Below are 20915 nucleotides of genomic sequence, written 5' to 3'. Positions count from 1 at the left end.
CTATAATTTATCATATAGTGATGCGGGCGATAAGACTTTTCCATTTCGCGAAACTAAAAGCAGTATTATATTACATATATTGAAATTCACACGCTTTTAAATTATTTAACTTTGAGTAAAAATATCAGTTTATAATAATTAATATTTAGGCAATTAATATTCAGGTGTAAACGAACGAAAGAATATATTTATCTTATTTCATTTATCGTATTAAAATTTCTAACCAGAGATTAGTAAAATAATAATCAATTAAAAATCTATTTTATATCTATCCTATAGTTTACGACACAAACAGTGTTTGTTCTTAGCCATATTCCTAATTTTTCCTCGAGATTTATTATGTTATTACAGCGCAAATTGTACGTGTACCGTCGAAACATACATTTGGTAAAACTTAATTTAATGGATTCGCTAGTAATTCCAGTAATGATGGTAATATGTGTACATTACTGAGTTAATTAAACTCCCTTTTTTTCTATGCTTATAATTATTTCATAATATACAACGGTCTCCAAAAGAGGAAGCAATTTGTGTCGGTCTGACTAGTAGATTATTTGGGAGATATCATTCGCGCGTGTGCGACTGATATATCCTAATGTCATTAGAAAGTATTTCACATAGCAAATATAATTGAGAATTGTCAGAATCGTAAACCAGAAACGCAAACTTTAACGGCGATAGTAGCCCGAACAGAAAGTATTTGCGATGCATCGAAACTGGTTTGCATGCGCACAAAGTGAACCAAGCAACTGGGACATGTCACATATTGGGTGAGTGATGAAATTTAAGCTTTATGGCCATTTAAAAAAGATGTATTGTATGGTAATCGATAATTGTGAGTTCTATCGAAATTTATCATTCAATGATAATTTAAAGAGGATATTAGAAAATACATTTTTTTTTTATTTTTAATATTTTAGATTTTTACTTTTTTAACGGCATATGGATATTATTTTTCCAATCATCTTTTATAAAGGATATTCTATTTATCAATACGGTGTTTAAAAATTTTATAATATTGATGTATTAAAAATTTTAATTTCAGATATTATAGAAAAATACATTTTTAATTTTATAATACAGGTTCTTATATAATACACTCCCGCAACTTTATGTCTACATCAAATTAAAAAAATTTTCCTTAAGATATTATATAGCTAAGATTAGATATAAAATATCATAAAAGTTAACTGTCATTATCGTCAAAGAATTAATTCTAACTTTTTCATATTCTCATATTTTGACGAAGAGAGCGACGACATTTACTCACCCACTTACCCATCTCCTACACTTCTTCCTATGAATCAGACAGCATGCAAATATAATATTATCGCACCATCTCTGACGGAACAAATAGCATACTCTATGCATTGCCTCATATTACGTAGTATAGATCGCCGTCCGATCTGTCCGTTACATCAACTGACAAACTGTGACGGTGAAATGGCTTTTGGCTTTTTTGACAGATATATATATGTGTGTGTGTGTGTGTGTGTGAATAAGTAAACGGAAACTATCCTATTAAATATGTGCACGGAAATAAATATTGAAAACCAATAATCATATTCTTGTAACTAATATTATTAAAGTTAATATTAAGGGGGAAAATTAAATATAACGAAAGATTAAAAAATTTTATTATTCCCTCAAGCAATTATTCCATATTATAGCGCAAAAAAATAATAAAAATTGCTTTTGCGATTTAATTATTGCTTTTCTTTATGACAAAATGATGCATAATTTTTTTATATTTTTGATAGAGAGCAATATAAATTGCTCTTGCTCCAAAATGATATATACATTTTATTAATCGTATATTTAGAAATCAATTGTCATTGGGTATATATATAGATCCTTTCAAAAAGTTTTCTCGATAGCTAATGCGATAGTTATCGAGAGATACAGTAACGTAGGAAAGTGAACCAACCTATCCTCAGGCGCACCTACTTCCGGAACAGGAAATCCTCTTTCTGTCGGACGATACGAACACTTTCACCAATTTTCCCGATCGCGAAAGGGAGCGGGATCCCGTTGATCAGTGGGCTATCTAACGGTAATCGACAAATGACCTCGTGGTTTAAGCAGATGCTTCCTCGTCAAAATGATTAAAGGAGAGCATTCTGAGAAAATCAAATGTGCGACCATAAAGGTATACGCTCCGTGTCACTGTCCATAGAGACGTTTGAGGATAAATTCACCTGCCGTTATTCCTTTAAAATCAGATCGCGTTGCCACCGAAAAGGCTACGTGTCGAGAACTTCAATTAGATGGTCAATGCATTAATGTAGGTCGATCATTGCGCGAGTAAAAAGCTCGGACATGACACGACTTAAGAATTTAGCCGTACATGAAGATCACCAAAGCGCAACTGAGTTTATGTTAATTTTGAATAGAAACTGATAAATATTTAACGAAATAATATCCATTATGTATATTTATAGATATAACAGTTAATTAGATAATTTTCAATAATATTGTATTTTACTAAACTTTTTAGGAATTGATTTATTTGATATTTGTACACAAAAAATATCTTTATTTTATTATTCTTGGTACATTACATCTTTAATATCGTATTACAATTATTATTTTATAAAGAATAAACTTACTGGATAAATAAGTGTACAAAATATACTGGATAAATATCCCACAAATCAGTGGATTTAGCAATAAACGCTAACATTGGAGAGTCGATGTGAGAAATATCTCTCCGAATAAAAGATGACTATAAATAATTGCGGTCGATTTTAATATGAAAGGTATATGTATAATACGGAAGAAATAGAAATTTTCGGACCATGACGCAAGAGAAAAACCGTTACAGGCCTCGAATATGTTTTATCTGTATTTTTTTCAAAACGATTTGCATATATCTGTTAAATCTTGAATTTGATCGAAGTCACAAATAACTTTCGACACCTGGTGTCGATGTTCCTCACGCTCTTCAAAGACTCTCAACCGGTATACTAAGTGTATCAGATAAAATGGATTTCTTACACTTCCGGCAACATTCAAGGTCGGTTACTTACTAGAAAGTCATGGAAAGAAGCTTAAAAGATTCTTCAGAAGATTGCGCCACTATCTTTCGAACAAAATTGATAGACAATTTAAAAATAAATTGTTGAGTCATAAAAAGTTTATAATATAGTTATTATTAAATTAGCAATATGATATATCATTAATTTTTATTAAATCAAACTGTTGTAATTACTAAAAAAATTAAACAATATCTTCCTTTTTTAAATATATCAATCTTCTATGTAATTTTTAATGTAATTTTTATTTAAAAACGTTTCTTTTATAAAAATTATTAAAAATGTGAACAATATATATATATATATATCAATAAAATACATATTTTCAATCATTGTATAAGATTGCAATATTTTTTATTTAAAAATATACATATACAATAATATGTTAGACAATCAACAATCTAAATTCCATGTAACAAAGACATATTTTTAGAATGCGGCTCGGTTTGCTGTAATTCAATTTTTACATTTGAATTTGACGATGGAACATTATTGGAAGTTATTTTTTCAGCTGTAGCCTGCCATTCATCCATATATGTCACATCTGTTTTATAATTAACATTAGATTGATTTGTGCTTGTTATTAAATCAACATTTTTCTCGGTTACATCAATGAGTTTGGTATTAGATGAATTTCTGTCGAAGATGAAATTTCTTTCTCTCGCATTCACCATTGTTTCTATCTTTGAAATATTTTTCACCGAATCAGCAGTTACATTGGTGTTTCCATATTTATGGAGAGCATTGTAGTTCGCAATATTCCAATTAGAAATCGTAGAATTTGAGCTTATTTCTGATGGTGATTTTTGATAGTCCTGGTAGTCCGGATAATCGATACTCTCCGCGTTCGAGATAGCTTCTCCTATCATCGGTGTGCGATTAGATCCATCATCTGCGATTTTCTCCTGAATCACTTCGTCGTAGGATAACATCATCGGCCGTTTGTGGAAGCTGCGACCCCATCCACCCCCACCGCCATAGCCGCCGCCACCTCCTGAAGGGGGACCATAACTACTTGGTGGAGGTGCACCATAACTATCACTAGGTCCGCCACCACCACCACCCGAGGCTTTCGTAAGAAGTACAATTTCTTTGAGTTGTCCTAGAAAGTGTTACCAGGTAAATGATGTAGATGTTATTGAATGTTTCGCGAAGATATTTAGTTTTGTTATTTATAGACTTTGTTATAAAAGATTGCAATTATATTAATTTTCTATATTGTTATATAAGTTATCAAAGTTAGTGATTATCAAAATTTTATAATAGAGCATCGACGCGTGCGCGTGCGCGAATGTAAATTAGTGCGGGCGATTAAGAAATTAATTGTATTCAGATCTCAACGATTAGACAGAAAACATATATATATATTAAAAAACCAAGCTTCCTTTACGAGGAAGGAAAAATTAATCGTACCTCCACCACCGCCTTGCCATGGACCGCCGCCGCCTCCGCCTTGCCACGGGCCGCCGCCGCCACCTCCACCCTTTCCAAATTTGCTCATCAACATCATCATGGAAATCATCATAGACATGCCGCCCATCATTATACTTTTCAGTGACACCAATGCTATCGTATTACACCAGGTATTTAAGATTTTTTTATTTTATAATAAGATATTTCGATATGATTTAAACATTTTGCGGAATAGAAATATGAATAAAATTTGAATAGCGAAAATATATGTGCAATGCAACAAGAGAGCATAGAAGAGATAATAATAAAAATAATATTATACCTATTAGCTTCATTTTGACCATCATTAGCATACCCATCATCATCATCTGGCATTTGCCACCTTTGCCACCTCCACCTCCACCGCATCCCCCTCCGCAACCTTTTTTACCTCGTCCTGCAACAAATTATATTTAACGATTTGACCGTAAGAACAATAATGTTTGAAACAATGCACAAGTTGTATAGTAGTATCTAAAAATATTTGAACATTTCTAAGAAATATTTGCGGATTTAAGATGCCTTTAATGTCTGTATTACGTGTCTGCAATCTTGTTCCAATATTCTTTGCACTAACCTTCCGCTACGGGTGTTTCGTCGTACATTATATCGATTTGATTCTTTTCACGCTTACTGTTCCATCTAGGTAACATGATACGCAAAGTAAAGGAATTGAAAAAATCATCCAAGCTGCGTTCAATGCTGACGTCCGTATCATTTATGGCTCGACCGTCGGATCTATGTATTGTTCTGATCTTCACCAATTTCATATCTTGTCCGAGCAGAGTAATTTCCTCGAGGCGAGTTATTGTCTCGAAGAAACGAACGAAACGTTTCTTGATGCAGCTGAGGGAAAATTCAATAATGCATTTGCCTATGTCCTTTACGGGAAACTTTGGAAAACCATCGTCATCGTTGTTCTTCATGGGATCGTTTCTGGGTGATGGAACTACCTTTACGTCGATCTTAATGCCATTTTTCTTGATATCAAATATTCGACGTTCGACTGGCGTCTTGTGCAACCCCGTATCAAAAATGTAATCCTTGACATTTTGGATCCCATTCTTTTCGTACGCATTCGCATGGATCGCGCACGCAATCAATAGACAAAGGATGAACATAGGTTCAAGCACTTTTGCACGGTGAGTAGTTAATGCCGATCGATACCGATGACGATGATAAATGACGGAGATAACTTTGGAAGGTATACACTGACTGACACTGACTGATCTTTGGATCATCGCAATCGCTTATATACATTGAGATTTATGTCATTCGCGGTATCTTCGCGACGCTTTGTCACGATTGTCATTACTTGCAGCGAGGAACAAGTAGTCTTCTAATAATAAGATTGAAGACGCGAATCGAAATCATTCATCGAGTTTCAGCCACAACTAGATGGTACATGCAATAATCGAAACAAACGTTTCCGGATACAGCATTACAAGCTACTATATTACGTTGACACGCTTATAAGAACATTTCAAAGAATGAGACAATTTGTGCCACTTACAAATTAATTACAGGCTTAAAACTTAAAAGATCACAGATTCTATAATTAAAATAAAAACAATTCATAATTAAAATACATGTAATAATTGTCTGTTGGTATATATATTATTTAATAAAACGTTTAATTACAATTTCTTATTTTTATATTCTTCGTTTATTGAAGAAGATGTGTCAAAATATTGTTAGTATTTTCTTGGAGATATAATGTAACTTTTATTTTTTACCATATATAAAAAAAATATAATATTCCGTTATTTTATTTTTGTTATACAATATTTTATTAATAAGTTAACACTCTGGCTCTCATTGCTCTTTATGATTATATGTATGATTATAACAATAATTATATTTTTTATTTTAAATACTAAGAGCATACATTATGTATATGTTATTATATATATATGTGTGCGCGTGAGTGCGTGTATGCACGCGTGCATGCGTTCTTGTATATATGTGGGTGTAGTAAGATAGATTATGCGCGCCTTGAGAATCGCAACACACTATGATTTGATGTCTGTCAGTCTGATGATCGTCCATCGTAGTGAAGGTACTGGCCTTATTATTTCCTAATTGGTCCGTACATTCACCTTCAGAGATATCTATGTTTAATCGTAGCAATTCAATTAGTGTAACAGTAAACGCATATGCACTTTTCAGCGCGTGATACAGCGTTTGTACATGATGCGTTTACGCTGACTAATTAGAGAAGCTCAAGATAATTTTCTCATCAAGCTAACGAAATTTCCGATGACTATCGTTAATCACTATGACAAGCACTTTTATTGCAGTGTATGTATTCCCCCGATACGTTATACGATTTTTCAATGATCCCTGAAATTATTACAATTATAATGACAACACATTACATATATATGTGTCTTTACAAATGTTTTTTATTATTACAACTTTAACAGTAACAAAATAAATATTCAAAAATCATGTACATAATCTTGGGCAATCCGCGTGCATGACGATGGTGCGCTTTCTCAATAAACATTGCTTGAAAATGCAACAGCGCCGCAATAAATATACGTAGGTAACTATAAATAATAATAAAAGTATGATAATTTATGAGATGACAAATGAAGCCAGATGAGATCATAGAGGGGCGAATAAGAAGTGTAATGATGGCGAGATAGAAAGAGAAGGGGGAAACGAAAAAAGGATGAGGAGGAAACATAGAAAGATAGACGTGAGGAGAAAACACGAGGCGATAGTGCGTTAGAGGATAAAGAGAAACAGCAAGGAAAGAAAGAAACTTGGTGAGGTAGAGATGTGCTAAAGATGATTCTGTCGTGTACCGGCGAGTGCGGACACTACTAGTCGTCAGATTAGATCATCGGACTGAGATTAATTCTGCAAAATCGATCTGCGATCGCGCGCGTTGCCGTACTTGAGCACGGCCTGCTGAAGGGAGTCGTGAACGGAATCGAGGGATCTTCCGTATCCGGAGTGTCCGAATCCGTGTCCGTGATGTTCCTCCGAGCTGTGCGTATGCGAGCTGGTGTACACCGGTTTGCTGACGATTTCGTACGTGGTCTTCTTTTCGCCACCGCTAGCCAAGGACTTGAGGCCGATAATGGCTGACAACATTAGCGCCATTAAACCGGTCATCAAGGCTTTTCCGGAAAGCGCTGCCAGCGCGGCCAGTCCCATCGCACCGAGAGTCGCCTTCATCATCATCGCAGCGGCCATCAAACCACCGCTACCTTTGTCCTTTTTACGTCCTGTATTAAATATAAAATGATAATTAATATCTCTTAAAACAGGAATGATCGAGATAAAACACACTGATTCGAGTACATATATTTTTGTAAGATAAACTCTCTATAAGTTTAAACAGTTTAATAATCTAATAATCTTCCAGTTATTCACTATTTTCTTTATTATACCTAGATAAATAATAAAATTAAAATTCTAACCTGTTTCAACATTTTGATTGCCACCCAAGCCAAGTTGCGCAAGCGCATTTTCGTTAAAACTCCTAGCAGCTTCGAAGGTTTTTGGATCGAAAAGCTTGATGGAGATTGAGTGGCTGTTAAGATAACTGCCGACCTTGTGAGCCAAATAGGCATCCAGCCTTTTCTCAACATCGTTCGGGAAGTCCCTCGCTAAATTGGCGACTACCTCCGATGCCGAAACATTGGTGGAACTGTCCTCCTTGATCACAGATATACCCGGCAGAATACCGATGTTCTCCTGCTCCGACAGTTTATCCAGGAAGGACACCACGTCCAGCTTGAGGCATGTGGCACTGTATGACTTTCCGCAATCCTTGTTTAAATTAGACGCCAGATTTTCCGGCGCTTCTTCCACCATTTGTCTCGATGTGCGTCTCTCGATCTCCGCGTTAACGCATCCCGAAAGAAAAAGTACCAGAAGAAAGAGGAGATGACAACGTGACAATTGGGCGACGTGCGTAATTCCTTTCATCGCGAATGTTTAGATGCTTCCTCGATGTTTGGTCGGAGTAAGAAGAATTTGTGCAGATTTTTTTTTTTTGTCCCAGGTCTACGGATCGCCAGCAGCGCGACGATATCCTCGAAGACGAAGGACTTTGAAGCCGACGGATGAAACGCGTATCGTGCACTGGGCATATCCTCGGATACTTGCAGTATATATAGAGCGAGTCAACAGGTAGTCCTTTTTCCTTTTTGCCTTTCGGTCGTTTCATACATTCTCCATAGTCGAGAGTACCGGCGACGGAACTCTCTTCTTTGTGGATGTTGAAGAGGAGGCAGGGGCCTCTCACAGCCGCCCAGTAGCTACGGCAAGAGGGAGCGTCAAATAGAGCGGAGAATTCGAATCTGAGTCAAATTTATGTAAAGAAAAAAAAAACATCATCAATAAACGAGTAGGATAAATGATAAATGAGAGCGAATGCTCGTCGCCTAGATACCTATTTAATTGTATGATCGACAATAAGTTAATGTATACTACGTGCGATTAATTATTTTTTAAGCATCTCTTATTATCTAATAATCAATGCTATAATCTATAAAAAATATCTTTATATTTTTATAATTTATAAGTTTATATAATAATTATTATGAGATAACTTATAAAAAAAAAACTATGCATCAAAATTTTTGCATAATTAAATACATTCTCTTCGAGATTATATATATATATATATTGTATATGTATATATAGTTTAATTTATAAAAATTTATAAAACTATATAAACATTTATAAATTTTTATCTACAATAAATAAAAATAGTGTTACACATTATTTTCTTTTAAATAATAATAAGATTTTCCACTATAGAGAATACATAATATAACGCGAAACATAACATTGAATACATATAATATAACGTAGAACATGTATATATACAATATAAATTGTCTAGATATTTGATGAAAAAAATCTAAACATTGTTCTTGCATTATTAGAAAAATAAAATTTTATAAGGATAGAAGGAAAGCTAACTTCTAATTAGAGACAATAACGCGACATTGGAATAAAATTAATTGGATTAATCATTCCAAATATATATAAATAATTTAATCGATAATTACCGGTATCATCAACACTCGATCGCCCAGCGCGCAAGTTCACTTTCGATTTCATGAATGAAACCAAAAGGCCAACAGGACAAATTTTACAAAGTTTGCGAACCGGACGTAAGTAAGAAGCGCGGAGTGAAAAATTTGTCGCGATAAGTATATCGTGAAAATTATTATTGCGAGGCGAGGCGAAACGAGACGGCAGTCCTACTTTAAATCAGCCCAGTTTAACTAGCTTGTAGGAGATCCGATTTTCGCGCGCTACGCTTGAGCAATAGCGCTTTAGACGGATCTGCCGATGTGAAAGTACGCAGTCGATTTTCACGAGCAACTCGATAGAATCTTATCGTGGCATGCACGTATGTATCTGTATGCGTTGCACGTCTTGATATGACGCGCTCGCAAACCATGCGGCAGGTGTGCCGACTTAGAACGGACTAGCCTTCTTCTTGAAACATTCATTTCGCCATTCATCGCTTCCTTTTTCATGCGATGCCTTCCTTTCGTTAATAATCGCGCGATCTCGAACGCGTCACCCTGTTCCTGTTCTCGTCGAGTTATGCGCGACAGATCGAACCAATAGTGGTCGTTTGACGATCGTAAAATATTTTGCATTTATCTCCCTGAATAAATCAAAAATTTTATAGACAAATCAAAATATATTTTGCATTTATCTTCGTTGCTAATTAAATTAAAAAAATTATAGTAAAAGGAGATATTAAAATATTTGGTATAGTATATTGTATTTGATCACACGTTCACATTCATATACTTATCCTGACATTGTAATTTTATTATTATTTTTTTTTTTTTATTTTGTCAAACCTCAACTACAACTATCCGCAGTATAATCTGTACTTTCTGGTTTTTAGAGAGCGGACATTAACTGAAACCGCAACATTATACTGTATTTGGGACATTCGATAAAAAATAATGCCATTTAATCTCACGATTCATCATCAAACAGTCTATGATAGATAAAAAAAGATATTGCATAAGAAGAAAGGAAAAGTTAATATGTATATTTCTATTGAAATTTATTTTACTTATTTTATTTATTTATTTTAATCGTCATATTTTCATACTTTAAAACAAATAAAGCACATTATATAGAATAAATAATAAACTTTCAAAATATTCTATATATACAAAATCTCTTTTTTAATAAAAATAAAAGAATCTTTTTCAAATTGAATTCTTATTATCGCGATAATATGTGAAATAATATGTAAAATTTATGATAAAAAATTGAATCTTTTTTATTATAGAGTACTTAAAAAATAATAGACTATAGCATGCATTTACAAGTGCGAATATAATGTTATAGCGAGAGAATTCGTATGAAGATCATTATTGTGCATTCCGGAACGCCATAGTTACCCTATTTTCAGTTGAAATTGAGATAGGCGTTATTTCAAGAAAGTCGTTCGCATTTACCTAATAATTTGCAACAATTTAAAGAACGTTCACGCAGAATCAGCAATAAAACGTATCAATAATTTCTCCTTGATAGTTATCGCAGCAAATCATAGTCTTACATATTGAAATTGTTAAAATATCAAGAATGGTACTGTTAGAAATTTACAAATGTCTGGAGAAAACATTGTTTATCACGTTGCTAATAAACAATAACATTTTTATGGACGATTTTCTTGCTTCTGGGAAAGCAATCTTTATTGTTCTTTACTTTGGTGCACGTATCCACAAGCATATAAATTGTTGTTTTATTTTATAAATGACATTGCCACTAGCTTTTATCGAGAAAAATAAGATTCTTTAACGAGTGAGTTCGACTTATCATTCTAGATATTTCTATTTGTGCAAGAATGGAGTTGTTGGATTTATTTTTCTCTAAAACTCTTATAAATCTTACAATAATATTTTTGCTCTTGTTGATAAATACAATTAGATAATAGATTAACATACGTGGCAAAAAGTATACTTTATAAATTTAAAGATATTGTTTGTTTACACATTAACTGGTTGTTTAAAATGTATCCAACTGATGAATATATTATAATATATTATTATAATATATTATAAAAATTATACATATTTCTCTTATTTATATTGTATATACATTTATATGCATCTATTTGTTGTCAAAAATGTCATAATTTTCAAATCTAGTTTTAAAGAATGCACGAATTTATTTTAGAGAAATATGTAGTGCGTAATGAGCATGTGTATGTAGCGCATATATGATTTATGCATCAAAGTGTCAAACAAGAAAAAAAGAAGAAAGTTGAAATTACTGCTTCTGATACACTTGGTGCTGCCCGAGTGATTGCATAGACCTCGTTAATTCGAGAACGCACATCCGCTATGTATTAAAAATGCATAGCGTGCGTTTATACTTTTGCATTTTTCTCGCGGCAGTTCGAAGTGAATGTTAAAAGCTACAAATTTCTTCTACGCAGCGATTTGTAAGAATAGAGTGATGTAGCGCGATTACGCTGCGGTTTTCTCAATGAGTTACATTTCGAAAAACCCGATCGTTATTGGCCTAATCATGTCAATGTGCCGAAATAATTTATTGTCACAATCATAGATTTATTTAATATTAATGAATTCGAATAATGTTTAGAAACTTTACTAAATTCATAAATATTAAGATATCTTAATCTATTTTCTTAGCTAATAATAAAAATATTTTTTGTCAAACTACATTCCTGTACAACAAAAATTTAATATATTAAAAAATAATGCATAACAATTTTTTACAATATTTGTGACAAATTTCTCGATTTCTAGAAAATAATATAATACTATATTATATATATATAATTATATTTCAAGCAATATATTTGTGAAATATTTCTTTCCACTTTTTGTTTTCGTAATATATGTGTGAGTCAACATATTAATTTAACTTATTAAATATAAGAAAAATTTTAAATGGTATATAATCGTAAAATATTATTACATTAATGTGTATTTTGTAATCTGTATATATATATATATATATGTGTGTGTGTGTGTGTGTGTGTGTGTGTATGTATGTATGTATGTATGTATATATATGTATATTTATATAAAATAAGATAAGAGAAACTATAAAAACACATAAAAAATGTTTAATTTTTTAAAAGTACATACGTATTGCTTAAAATCTTTATTATACATGTAACTTTACATTTTCTATATTTATAGAATTATATCTTTAGAAATTAATGTGAACGGTAATATTATAAAAATGAAGAATACGCGTAGAGAGAAAAATTTTAGAAACTGCTTGCACAAAAATTGCATAAAAATTACATTTGTGATGTTACAATTGCAAGCTTATGTCATGAAATATATTTGTAACTATTAATATTATATAAAAAGAGAATAAGCTTAGGCAACAAAATTCTAATATTTTCAAGTCTAATCATAGATATTTTGCTGCATATTTTTATTATAATTACAGATACAGAACCCTAGTCATACTAGTAGTATAAAATTGAAACAAATAATTTATATTAATATTGTATTAATATTTTATCAAAATAGATAATTTTTAAATGTATAGAATATGTACATTAAAAATTTCCACGATTTTATTTTGTGAGTTAAAAATATAAACTTGTAACGTCTTATGAACAATAATATACATTTTTTTTTTTAAATATGTCTTTCAGTATGAGAATCGGAACTTGCGTTCTTCATCGTGGTTGCTGCTTCTCGACAGTGCTGTCCTCTCAAACAGTTCATATATACCCGTATTTGCCATCCCACTCTTCTCCAACGACTCAACTAATTACAACCGATGCCGTTATTCAAGCTCCCACCAAGAAGGCCACGGTCGTACCTTGCTACAGTGGAAGTGGAGAGAACCACGTGGAGGCAATGACCCACTGACCTTGATATGTATGCAGCATCTAGGGGGAACTCAGTGGACCAATCATAGCTACGATCCGCTTTCCTACCTTGCCTGGCACAGTAACCTCGTTTCCTTCCTCTTCCTAATTCCCCACCTTGATCCGGTCATTCTCCGCCATCTCTCCCACCCTCACAACAGCATTCTATCTTCTCTCCGTCCGTGAACCTCCATCTAGGTCATTAGCCTTCTCGTCTGGCCAACTGAGTAACCCGTTTATGACTATACATATATATATATATCGATATTTTATATAGTATATAATTATTTATTTAAAATCCTCATTGTAAAAAATAATCCTTATTATCAATCTCACATTTAGATCGAGTATTAGTATGACATATCTGTTTAGTAATCTGCTGATGTCGCGATGACGTTTTTGACAATTCGTGTAATATCATCGATATCACCGATGCGATATGACATCTTTCATAATTCAGCCGATAATAACAATAATCAAGACAAGATTGTATAAAAAAAAGACGATTTATTTTATTTCATATATAAAGCAAGTATGTGTCAGAGACGCGGAATAAATAAATAAATAAATAAATGAACAAGTGGCAAGGACATTTTACGCAATGTCTTGATATGGATATTGTTCGCCATTCAATTCCGGTGTCCAGCCTTTATAAGGTTGATTAACTTCTTGTTCTGATCTATGCCAGTGATCGTGATGAATTTCATGCGGTCTCACAATGCCATAGCTGACTCTTGGCGGAGGCGGTGGTGGTGTAAGAAGGGCCTTCATGCCTATCGCGCCGGAAAGCACAAGCGATATAAGCCCTACGCCCAAGCCCTTAAGGCCTATCAGACCGATCGCGGAGATTACGATGGGCAGAATAATTACTGCCTTTAAACCCAACAGAAGTAAGAGCGGTACGATCATCTTCTTCAATCTTGTACGAGCTGTAAATAATATATCATATATTCTTCTCTGCGAATAATTGTATTACTTGTTAATATATTTAATTAATTATATAGTGTAATCAGTGCATTCAATTTTTAATAATTATAAAGGAAACATAGATGAGGAAAGAAAGGATGATGTGTGAAAATCAAATTATGATAAATTATAGCTTAATAAAAAAAGGCTTATATTAATATCGAAATATGTATAAGATTTGTATTGAATATAATAGAAATGTAGAGCACACGATTAATACAATACATAAATATTAATAATCATAGGATGGTTAGATGATCGAGGAGCATTTCTAAAATACATGCAATTGACATTCATCTTCCAATCTACTTTCTTCGACATGCGACACTCTCTCGTTCAAGGTCTTTCTTAAACACCTTGCCGTAGCCGTCCCAGAAACCCGGAATCCCACCAACCTATCAAACGGTAACCCACTTTGGTCCACTCCTACCTCCGGTATCTGTTTTCGCGGATATGATAGAAGTGGAACACATCGTTACAGCTTTCTATGTGTGTATTCATTTTCTCGTTTCGTTCTCTCTCTCATCTCGATTTCTCAGCGCGGCTATCAATGAATAGCGTCAATGATGTATATCTGAATTTTTAAGTATTTTTAGACTCGCACGATACATATTTCACGTATTGTGAATATACAAGTGAAAGAAATTGAGAAAATTTATAAATGTGAGAAAAAGGATAGAGCTATGCTGGAGAGATATGAAATGAGTGAATGGTATTTCGGCCGCGACCGAATCGAAAAGGAAGATGCAAGTTATACTTTCCAACCAATGAATACTGAGATTCATGGACTACTTAAACCCCATTGGTAAGACTTTAGAAAGGTAAGGCGCTATAAGTTTGCGACCACGGATGCCGAATGATGTATTCATACCAGATCGGGACATTGGGCAAGAACAAGAAACTTTTGTGTTAGATTCAAGATCTAACGGAATCTTATATTTAATGCTATTACTAAAATAACTTATCGTTATTAAAATATTTACAGAAAAACTTTAACTTTATATATAAGAGAAATGAAGCATAAAATATCAGATCACGATAAATTTTTTTTTTTTTTTTTTTTTTATAAGATATGGAAAAGTTTAATTACACGATTATATATTAGCTTATAATGAGAACTGTTTAATACAATTACAAGGTAATTGTAATGTAGAAAAGTACAATATATTATACAATAATTATAGCATTAAACAAAATTAGACTTGTAAATTTAATAGATTAATACATGTTTATTAATCATTATTCTAAAAAATTTATATCAAATTAAAATTTCAAACATTTTAAATTATTTTGTAATGTCTATGAATATATCTATTATTTTACACAAGCAAATATTATTTATTACAATATATTCCTTCTCTCTCCTTTCTGTTTTCTATATTATTATTTTTTTTATCCATGTCATGCTTATACTTTCAACTATTTTTTTTTTTACCTTTATATACATACATATACTATAAGCTAGAAATATATGTACCAGAAAGGAAAAATTGTTTCTTCGATTTACTGAAATAATTCAAAATATGCGATGTAATATAGATTTTATCGATATTAATTTAAGTATTTTGGATTATTTCATCGAAACTAGATCGCGTATCTGAAATAGTTTCAATAATTCCGAAAAATGATAAATATTTATGACATTATTAACATATATTCCTAGATTATTCTAATCATACTCTTGTTATGTAAATTTACAAGTTAAGAGATAAATGCTCACAAACTGTATCTAGTTTATAAATTTGATAACATTTGCTTTATCTACTAAATATAAAACGATATCAATATTCGGTTTTTTTTTCTTTTTTTTCTTTTTTTCTAATTTATTGTTTACCTTCGGACGCTCCATTTGTCAAACTTTTCAGTTCTATGTCGATGTTCTTCTGGCCGAGGGCGCGCCCAAACAAACCGGCAGTTGAAGCATCGTTTGGGAAATTGATTTGTATTCTTCGAGTTTTTAGAAATCTCTCGATTCTGCTCACAAGCGGATCTGCACTCTCTTGCGACAAATTTCCGTCTTCCGGGATCTTTCTCAGCGTAACCGTATCACCATAAATGTCGATAGTGTCTTTTCTGTTGAGTTCGTCCATCGCCCTCGTGAGCTTTTCTTCCGATTGCTCCAAACTATTTCCATCTTTCTGGTTTGGATCAGATACCGCCAATGTCACGAGTTGCAGAGCCAGGAGAATGATTATTCTCGTCTTCATTGTCGCGTAATGTTTTATAGTGCAACTTCGAAGAAACGTTTTTGACTGTTTGGCCCCAGGACAATTTTTCTTTTATACAACTCTCGATCGATGAGTGGTGGGGGCCATACTGAACTATTTGGCAAGTAACGTACAAGGGCAGCGGTGTCAAGAATTTTAATTTTGCCGACTCTCCTGAAGAACGAACATGAACAAGAATCGCGTGACGCAGAGTATACCGGTACGAGTAAATTTTCCTTTTACTCATGATCACTTTCGGATTTATGAAATTCTTCGTATTTTTTAGACTGAAACGAATTTTTCGGTTAAAACTGAAATCTTCGTTTAATTTATTTTTACTATGGACATATATTAATTTTTATCTTGCATCTTTTTCCAATTATTTAATAATATTTATTAATTATATGTGCAAAATTAACTATCTAATTAAGAAAATGCATCTTTTTGAAATCTATATATGTAAAAACGTGTGTCTTAAATTAAAAAAAGCTTCTTCTTTATGATGATTTAAATTAAAATTAAATATAGAGTTCAAAAGTCTTATTAATTAACTTGAAACAAATTAATCTTATTTTAACATAAATCTCAAAATATATGAGCATTCAATTACACAATTTTATATGATCAAAAATTAAAATTTTGTAATTAAAATATTAGACTTTAAGTACAATTACGTTTACTCAATTATTCTTTTCAGCATATATCTTACATCGTTGCATAAATTTATTGGAAAAAATCTGTTCGGTTAAGCAATTTCTCATTAAGAAATTATATATATCTAGAATTTATTCGATTTACATATGCATAAAATAGTCTGAGTTACAATTGGTAATTATCATCCTCTATGTTTACAATTATATGCGTCATCATCGCCGCATCTCACGCACTTTCTGATGGAAATTAGATTTCCGTGTCTCTTGGTGACACGGTATGGCATGTAAAACTTGTGTCCCGAATCGCGCAGTCGGAAGTCACTCGAACAAGAGAAATGGAACAAGCGACAGAGGTGACAGCCGAGGAGAAAGAAAGACCGAATAAGACAGAAGTGGGAGTGTAAATGACCCGTAGGTATGTCCATATCCGATTGGAATCGCATATGAGCTCGGGACGACTTTGATTGCATGAAGAATTGTCATCATCTCGCACTAACGGAAAATAATCACGTATGACATTTTCTATGCACCTTGCTGTGTCGAATATTTGCGACCATAATTTTCCCCGAATTAAAATTTTATATTCTTATATGCATTCTAAAAGAGAACAAACTTCTCGTGTTATGCAATTAACTCTTATGCCTGCACATACAAAAACAAAGCAACAAATATATACACATATATTTTTTCTATGAATAATTTATTAAGTACAAACGATTTAATTATTTTAATATATATACGATTGTTCAATAATTTATATTATAGTCGATAAATTACATTATAACATATATATATAAATACTAATCTAGCAGTCGTAGGTGGGTCCGATGGCTGCGAGGAGATGTTTTGGCCCCGCGAGATATGGCTTTCGGTAATATCATAATTTCATGGAACTCTCGAGTAAGAGGCCTCGTTTAATTTGTGTCGTTAGCAACTGGTGCGTGAGCGGAATATGCCAAATTGTGGGCGTCGTTCTTCGCGTCAACAGTGTCAAAGCTCCTGTATCCTTGATGCAATCCTGAGGAACCAGCAGCGGGCCAATTTCCTGGGGCGGCTGTGTCATAAAATAGAGGTGCCGGATTCTTACCGAAGAAACTGCCTGCCACATTGCTGCCACCGAAAAGCTTCTGGAACGCTACGATGCCGGCGACTAGTAGGGCGATTTTACCGAAGAACAAGGCTTTCAAAGCCAGCAGGCCTAAGCCGCCCAACAAGATCGGTACCAACGCAAAAATCTTGAGACCCGCTGCGGCAATCAGCGGCAAAACCATTTTCTTGATCTTCCCGCGTCCTAATTAATTTAAAAAAAAAAAGTTGATTCGATTAGTATTTTAAAAATTATATTAGAGATTTTATTGTATAGTTTAAAAAATATAAATATATATATAAATCAATGCAAATAGATAAAATTAATTATTATTTTTATCATTAATTGTTATTATTAATTACTTTGATGTGCAAAAAAATTAAATTTATTATTTATAATAATTTATTATAATTTATTAATCATTTGCTAAATAAAAAAAAGAGGTATCGATTATCGATACGTTAATTTAACATTACATGTATTTACTGTAGCACTGTTACTAACAAGTTTTTAATATATAAAGAAAGAGAGATTTAATTCAATAAGATAAATAATATTCTATATATACTCGGAAAAAATTTGGAAATTAAAAGAAATTGAATACATTTAGGGATAGTACGATCAAGGTGGAATTGTTATATTCTAATCCTAATAAACAATGCAACACAATAACCTCATCTTAAACTTTTTCAAATATATTTGAGAAAGAAAGTGAATCTTTCACATGCTTCCTCGAAGAGAACGAGTTTATCCGGAACAGGTTTGACGCTGTACATATAGATATCACGAAGGTGAAAGGTATGCTTATTCATTTATACTCATGACATCGCGAATCCGTGACGTTCATCGTCTAGACATAATTACGAAAACATAGACAATTGCGTAATCGAAATATTTGATGGAAACAAGGGACTTACCTTCAACCAGAGCACGAGAGATTGATCCTTCGGGCATGCTAAGTTTCAAACTATGACTCTTTAGGAAGGAGACTGCTGAATCATATAGCATGCTAACAAGTTTTATCGTCCTGTCGGAATTATCGCGTGGTAATTCATTCATCATCTCCATTTCGGACTTGTCTAAACTCTTTCCAACGCGCTCCACTATAATCATACAATCAATTCTTTTTATTGGTAAAATAATAAATTAACAATTTTCTATATAAATTTCTATCTTTTTTACAATATCTCACAAACAGAATTCAATGTATATTTATACTGTATACTATACATGTTTCGCTTAATTTTATTAAGCGTATTTAAAAGCAACTAAATAATTTTTTTGTAATTCTATAACATATTCCTTTACATCTTTCGTATTTATATCTTTGATATCTATTTATCTGAATTTAGATATCTACTCTATAAGTATTTTTAATACTAATTTTTTTAATACATGTATGTATATTATATTTTATATTATAATAATAATTTTACATTATGATAAAATCAATGTTGTACAATATTAACACACAATATATATATATATAATCTTATAATATTAATTGTAAAAAGATGATCGAAATTAAATATTACTAAAAATGTAGTAACATTCTGATCTTTTATCAAGTCGCATCCTGCATTCTTTAAAATGCGACTCAATAAGTTTAGACATAAAATAAATGTGAAAACTTACTCGGTAAGTCTCGTACAAAAGTCACGCCGTCGACGATCTCGATGTCGCTCGATCGAGCCGCCCTATCGAGAGCGCTGATCGTCTTGACGAAGATGCAACTGACGAGAGCATCGTCGTGCTCCAAACAATTCAGATCCTGGGACGGCCGCAAGGAAACGTTCGTAGGTCCAGCTAGGACACACGCAGCGAGAAGTACTAGTGCCAGCAACTTGTTCATTTTCGTCGTCTGATCACTCGTCGAGTCGTCGCGGTACGGAGAACACCGAGAAGCAGCAGCCGGAGAAACGGAGAAATACTCTCCGGAAAATTTTCGGAACAAAGTGTGACCTGGCCCTGCGTCGCTTCGATCTTTATAGGTGTGCACCATGTAGAGAACCCTCCTCGATATCCCCCACTCTAGCCGACGACAACGTGTATGACGACGACGTGTGAGACGAACGACTCATCATTATAGATGTCGGCAATGGCCACCTCCCCAGAAAACTTTCTTCGATAATTTTTTAAACAAACGCCGAGTGATGCGTCACCGTTTGGGCGGACCTAGAAGTCGTTCCTTTTAACATGGGAGACGTCACTGTGTTTACCACACACAATAACCACTCTGTATTTAGGTCAGTATAGGGGTGATAATATTCATCAGGAATTTACAGAGATTATTCCTTTATAAAGAAAAAGGACATTTGAGGGATTTGAGTGAAAAGCTAATAGTATCTTGATCAATTGAGAAAAAAACGTGATTTAATATTTTATAATTGTATTTATAATTGCGATTTTTATTTCAAAAGATGTAAAACTTTTTTCTCCTCTCTTTTATCAAAATTCCAGATATAATAACATTTTGATAAATGGCACTTTCTATATTTTCTAATACATTCAGCAGATTGTTTAGAGAATCGACAACAATGGAGGTGAGAGGTTTGCATACATTTCGCACCTTACCGCCATACACGATTGCACGATGTTTTACGATTACTGATACACGGTTTTCTTGCAAATAGCGTGTGCGTGTGCATT

The 20915-nt window shown here is 33.0% G+C and overlaps 3 protein-coding genes across 3 annotated transcripts; all 3 read right to left on the bottom strand.

Moving 5' to 3' along the window:
- Positions 1–7349: 7349 nt before the first annotated feature.
- Positions 7350–8677, bottom strand: Osi16 (DUF1676 domain-containing protein Osi16). The gene is given in 4 exon segments (XM_070309091.1): positions 7350–7726; positions 7922–8498; positions 8500–8637; positions 8639–8677. Coding segments are annotated over 4 exon segments (1131 nt in total).
- Positions 8678–13947: 5270 nt separating this feature from the next.
- Osi15 (DUF1676 domain-containing protein Osi15) lies at positions 13948–16526 on the bottom strand. The gene is made up of 2 exons (XM_070309201.1): positions 16154–16526; positions 13948–14282 (listed from the first exon to the last, which is right to left on the bottom strand). Exons 1-2 carry the CDS (start codon positions 16524–16526, stop codon positions 13948–13950), a joined length of 708 nt encoding a protein of 235 aa, XP_070165302.1.
- Positions 16527–18093: 1567 nt separating this feature from the next.
- Positions 18094–20118, bottom strand: Osi14 (DUF1676 domain-containing protein Osi14). Its single transcript, XM_070309236.1, has 3 exons — positions 19902–20118; positions 19184–19369; positions 18094–18470 (listed from the first exon to the last, which is right to left on the bottom strand). The coding sequence occupies exons 1-3, from the start codon at positions 20116–20118 to the stop codon at positions 18094–18096; spliced, it is 780 nt and encodes a 259-aa protein (XP_070165337.1).
- Between the last annotated feature and the right edge of the window lie 797 nt (positions 20119–20915).

The sequence above is a fragment of the Polyergus mexicanus genome, unplaced genomic scaffold (assembly GCF_030449975.1).
Source record: "Polyergus mexicanus isolate NDT 795.1 unplaced genomic scaffold, iyPolMexi1.0 SCAF_16, whole genome shotgun sequence".
NCBI lineage: Eukaryota > Metazoa > Arthropoda > Insecta > Hymenoptera > Formicidae > Polyergus > Polyergus mexicanus.
Note: the sequence above shows the minus strand (reverse complement) of the source record. Positions and strands in the feature narration are given on the sequence as shown.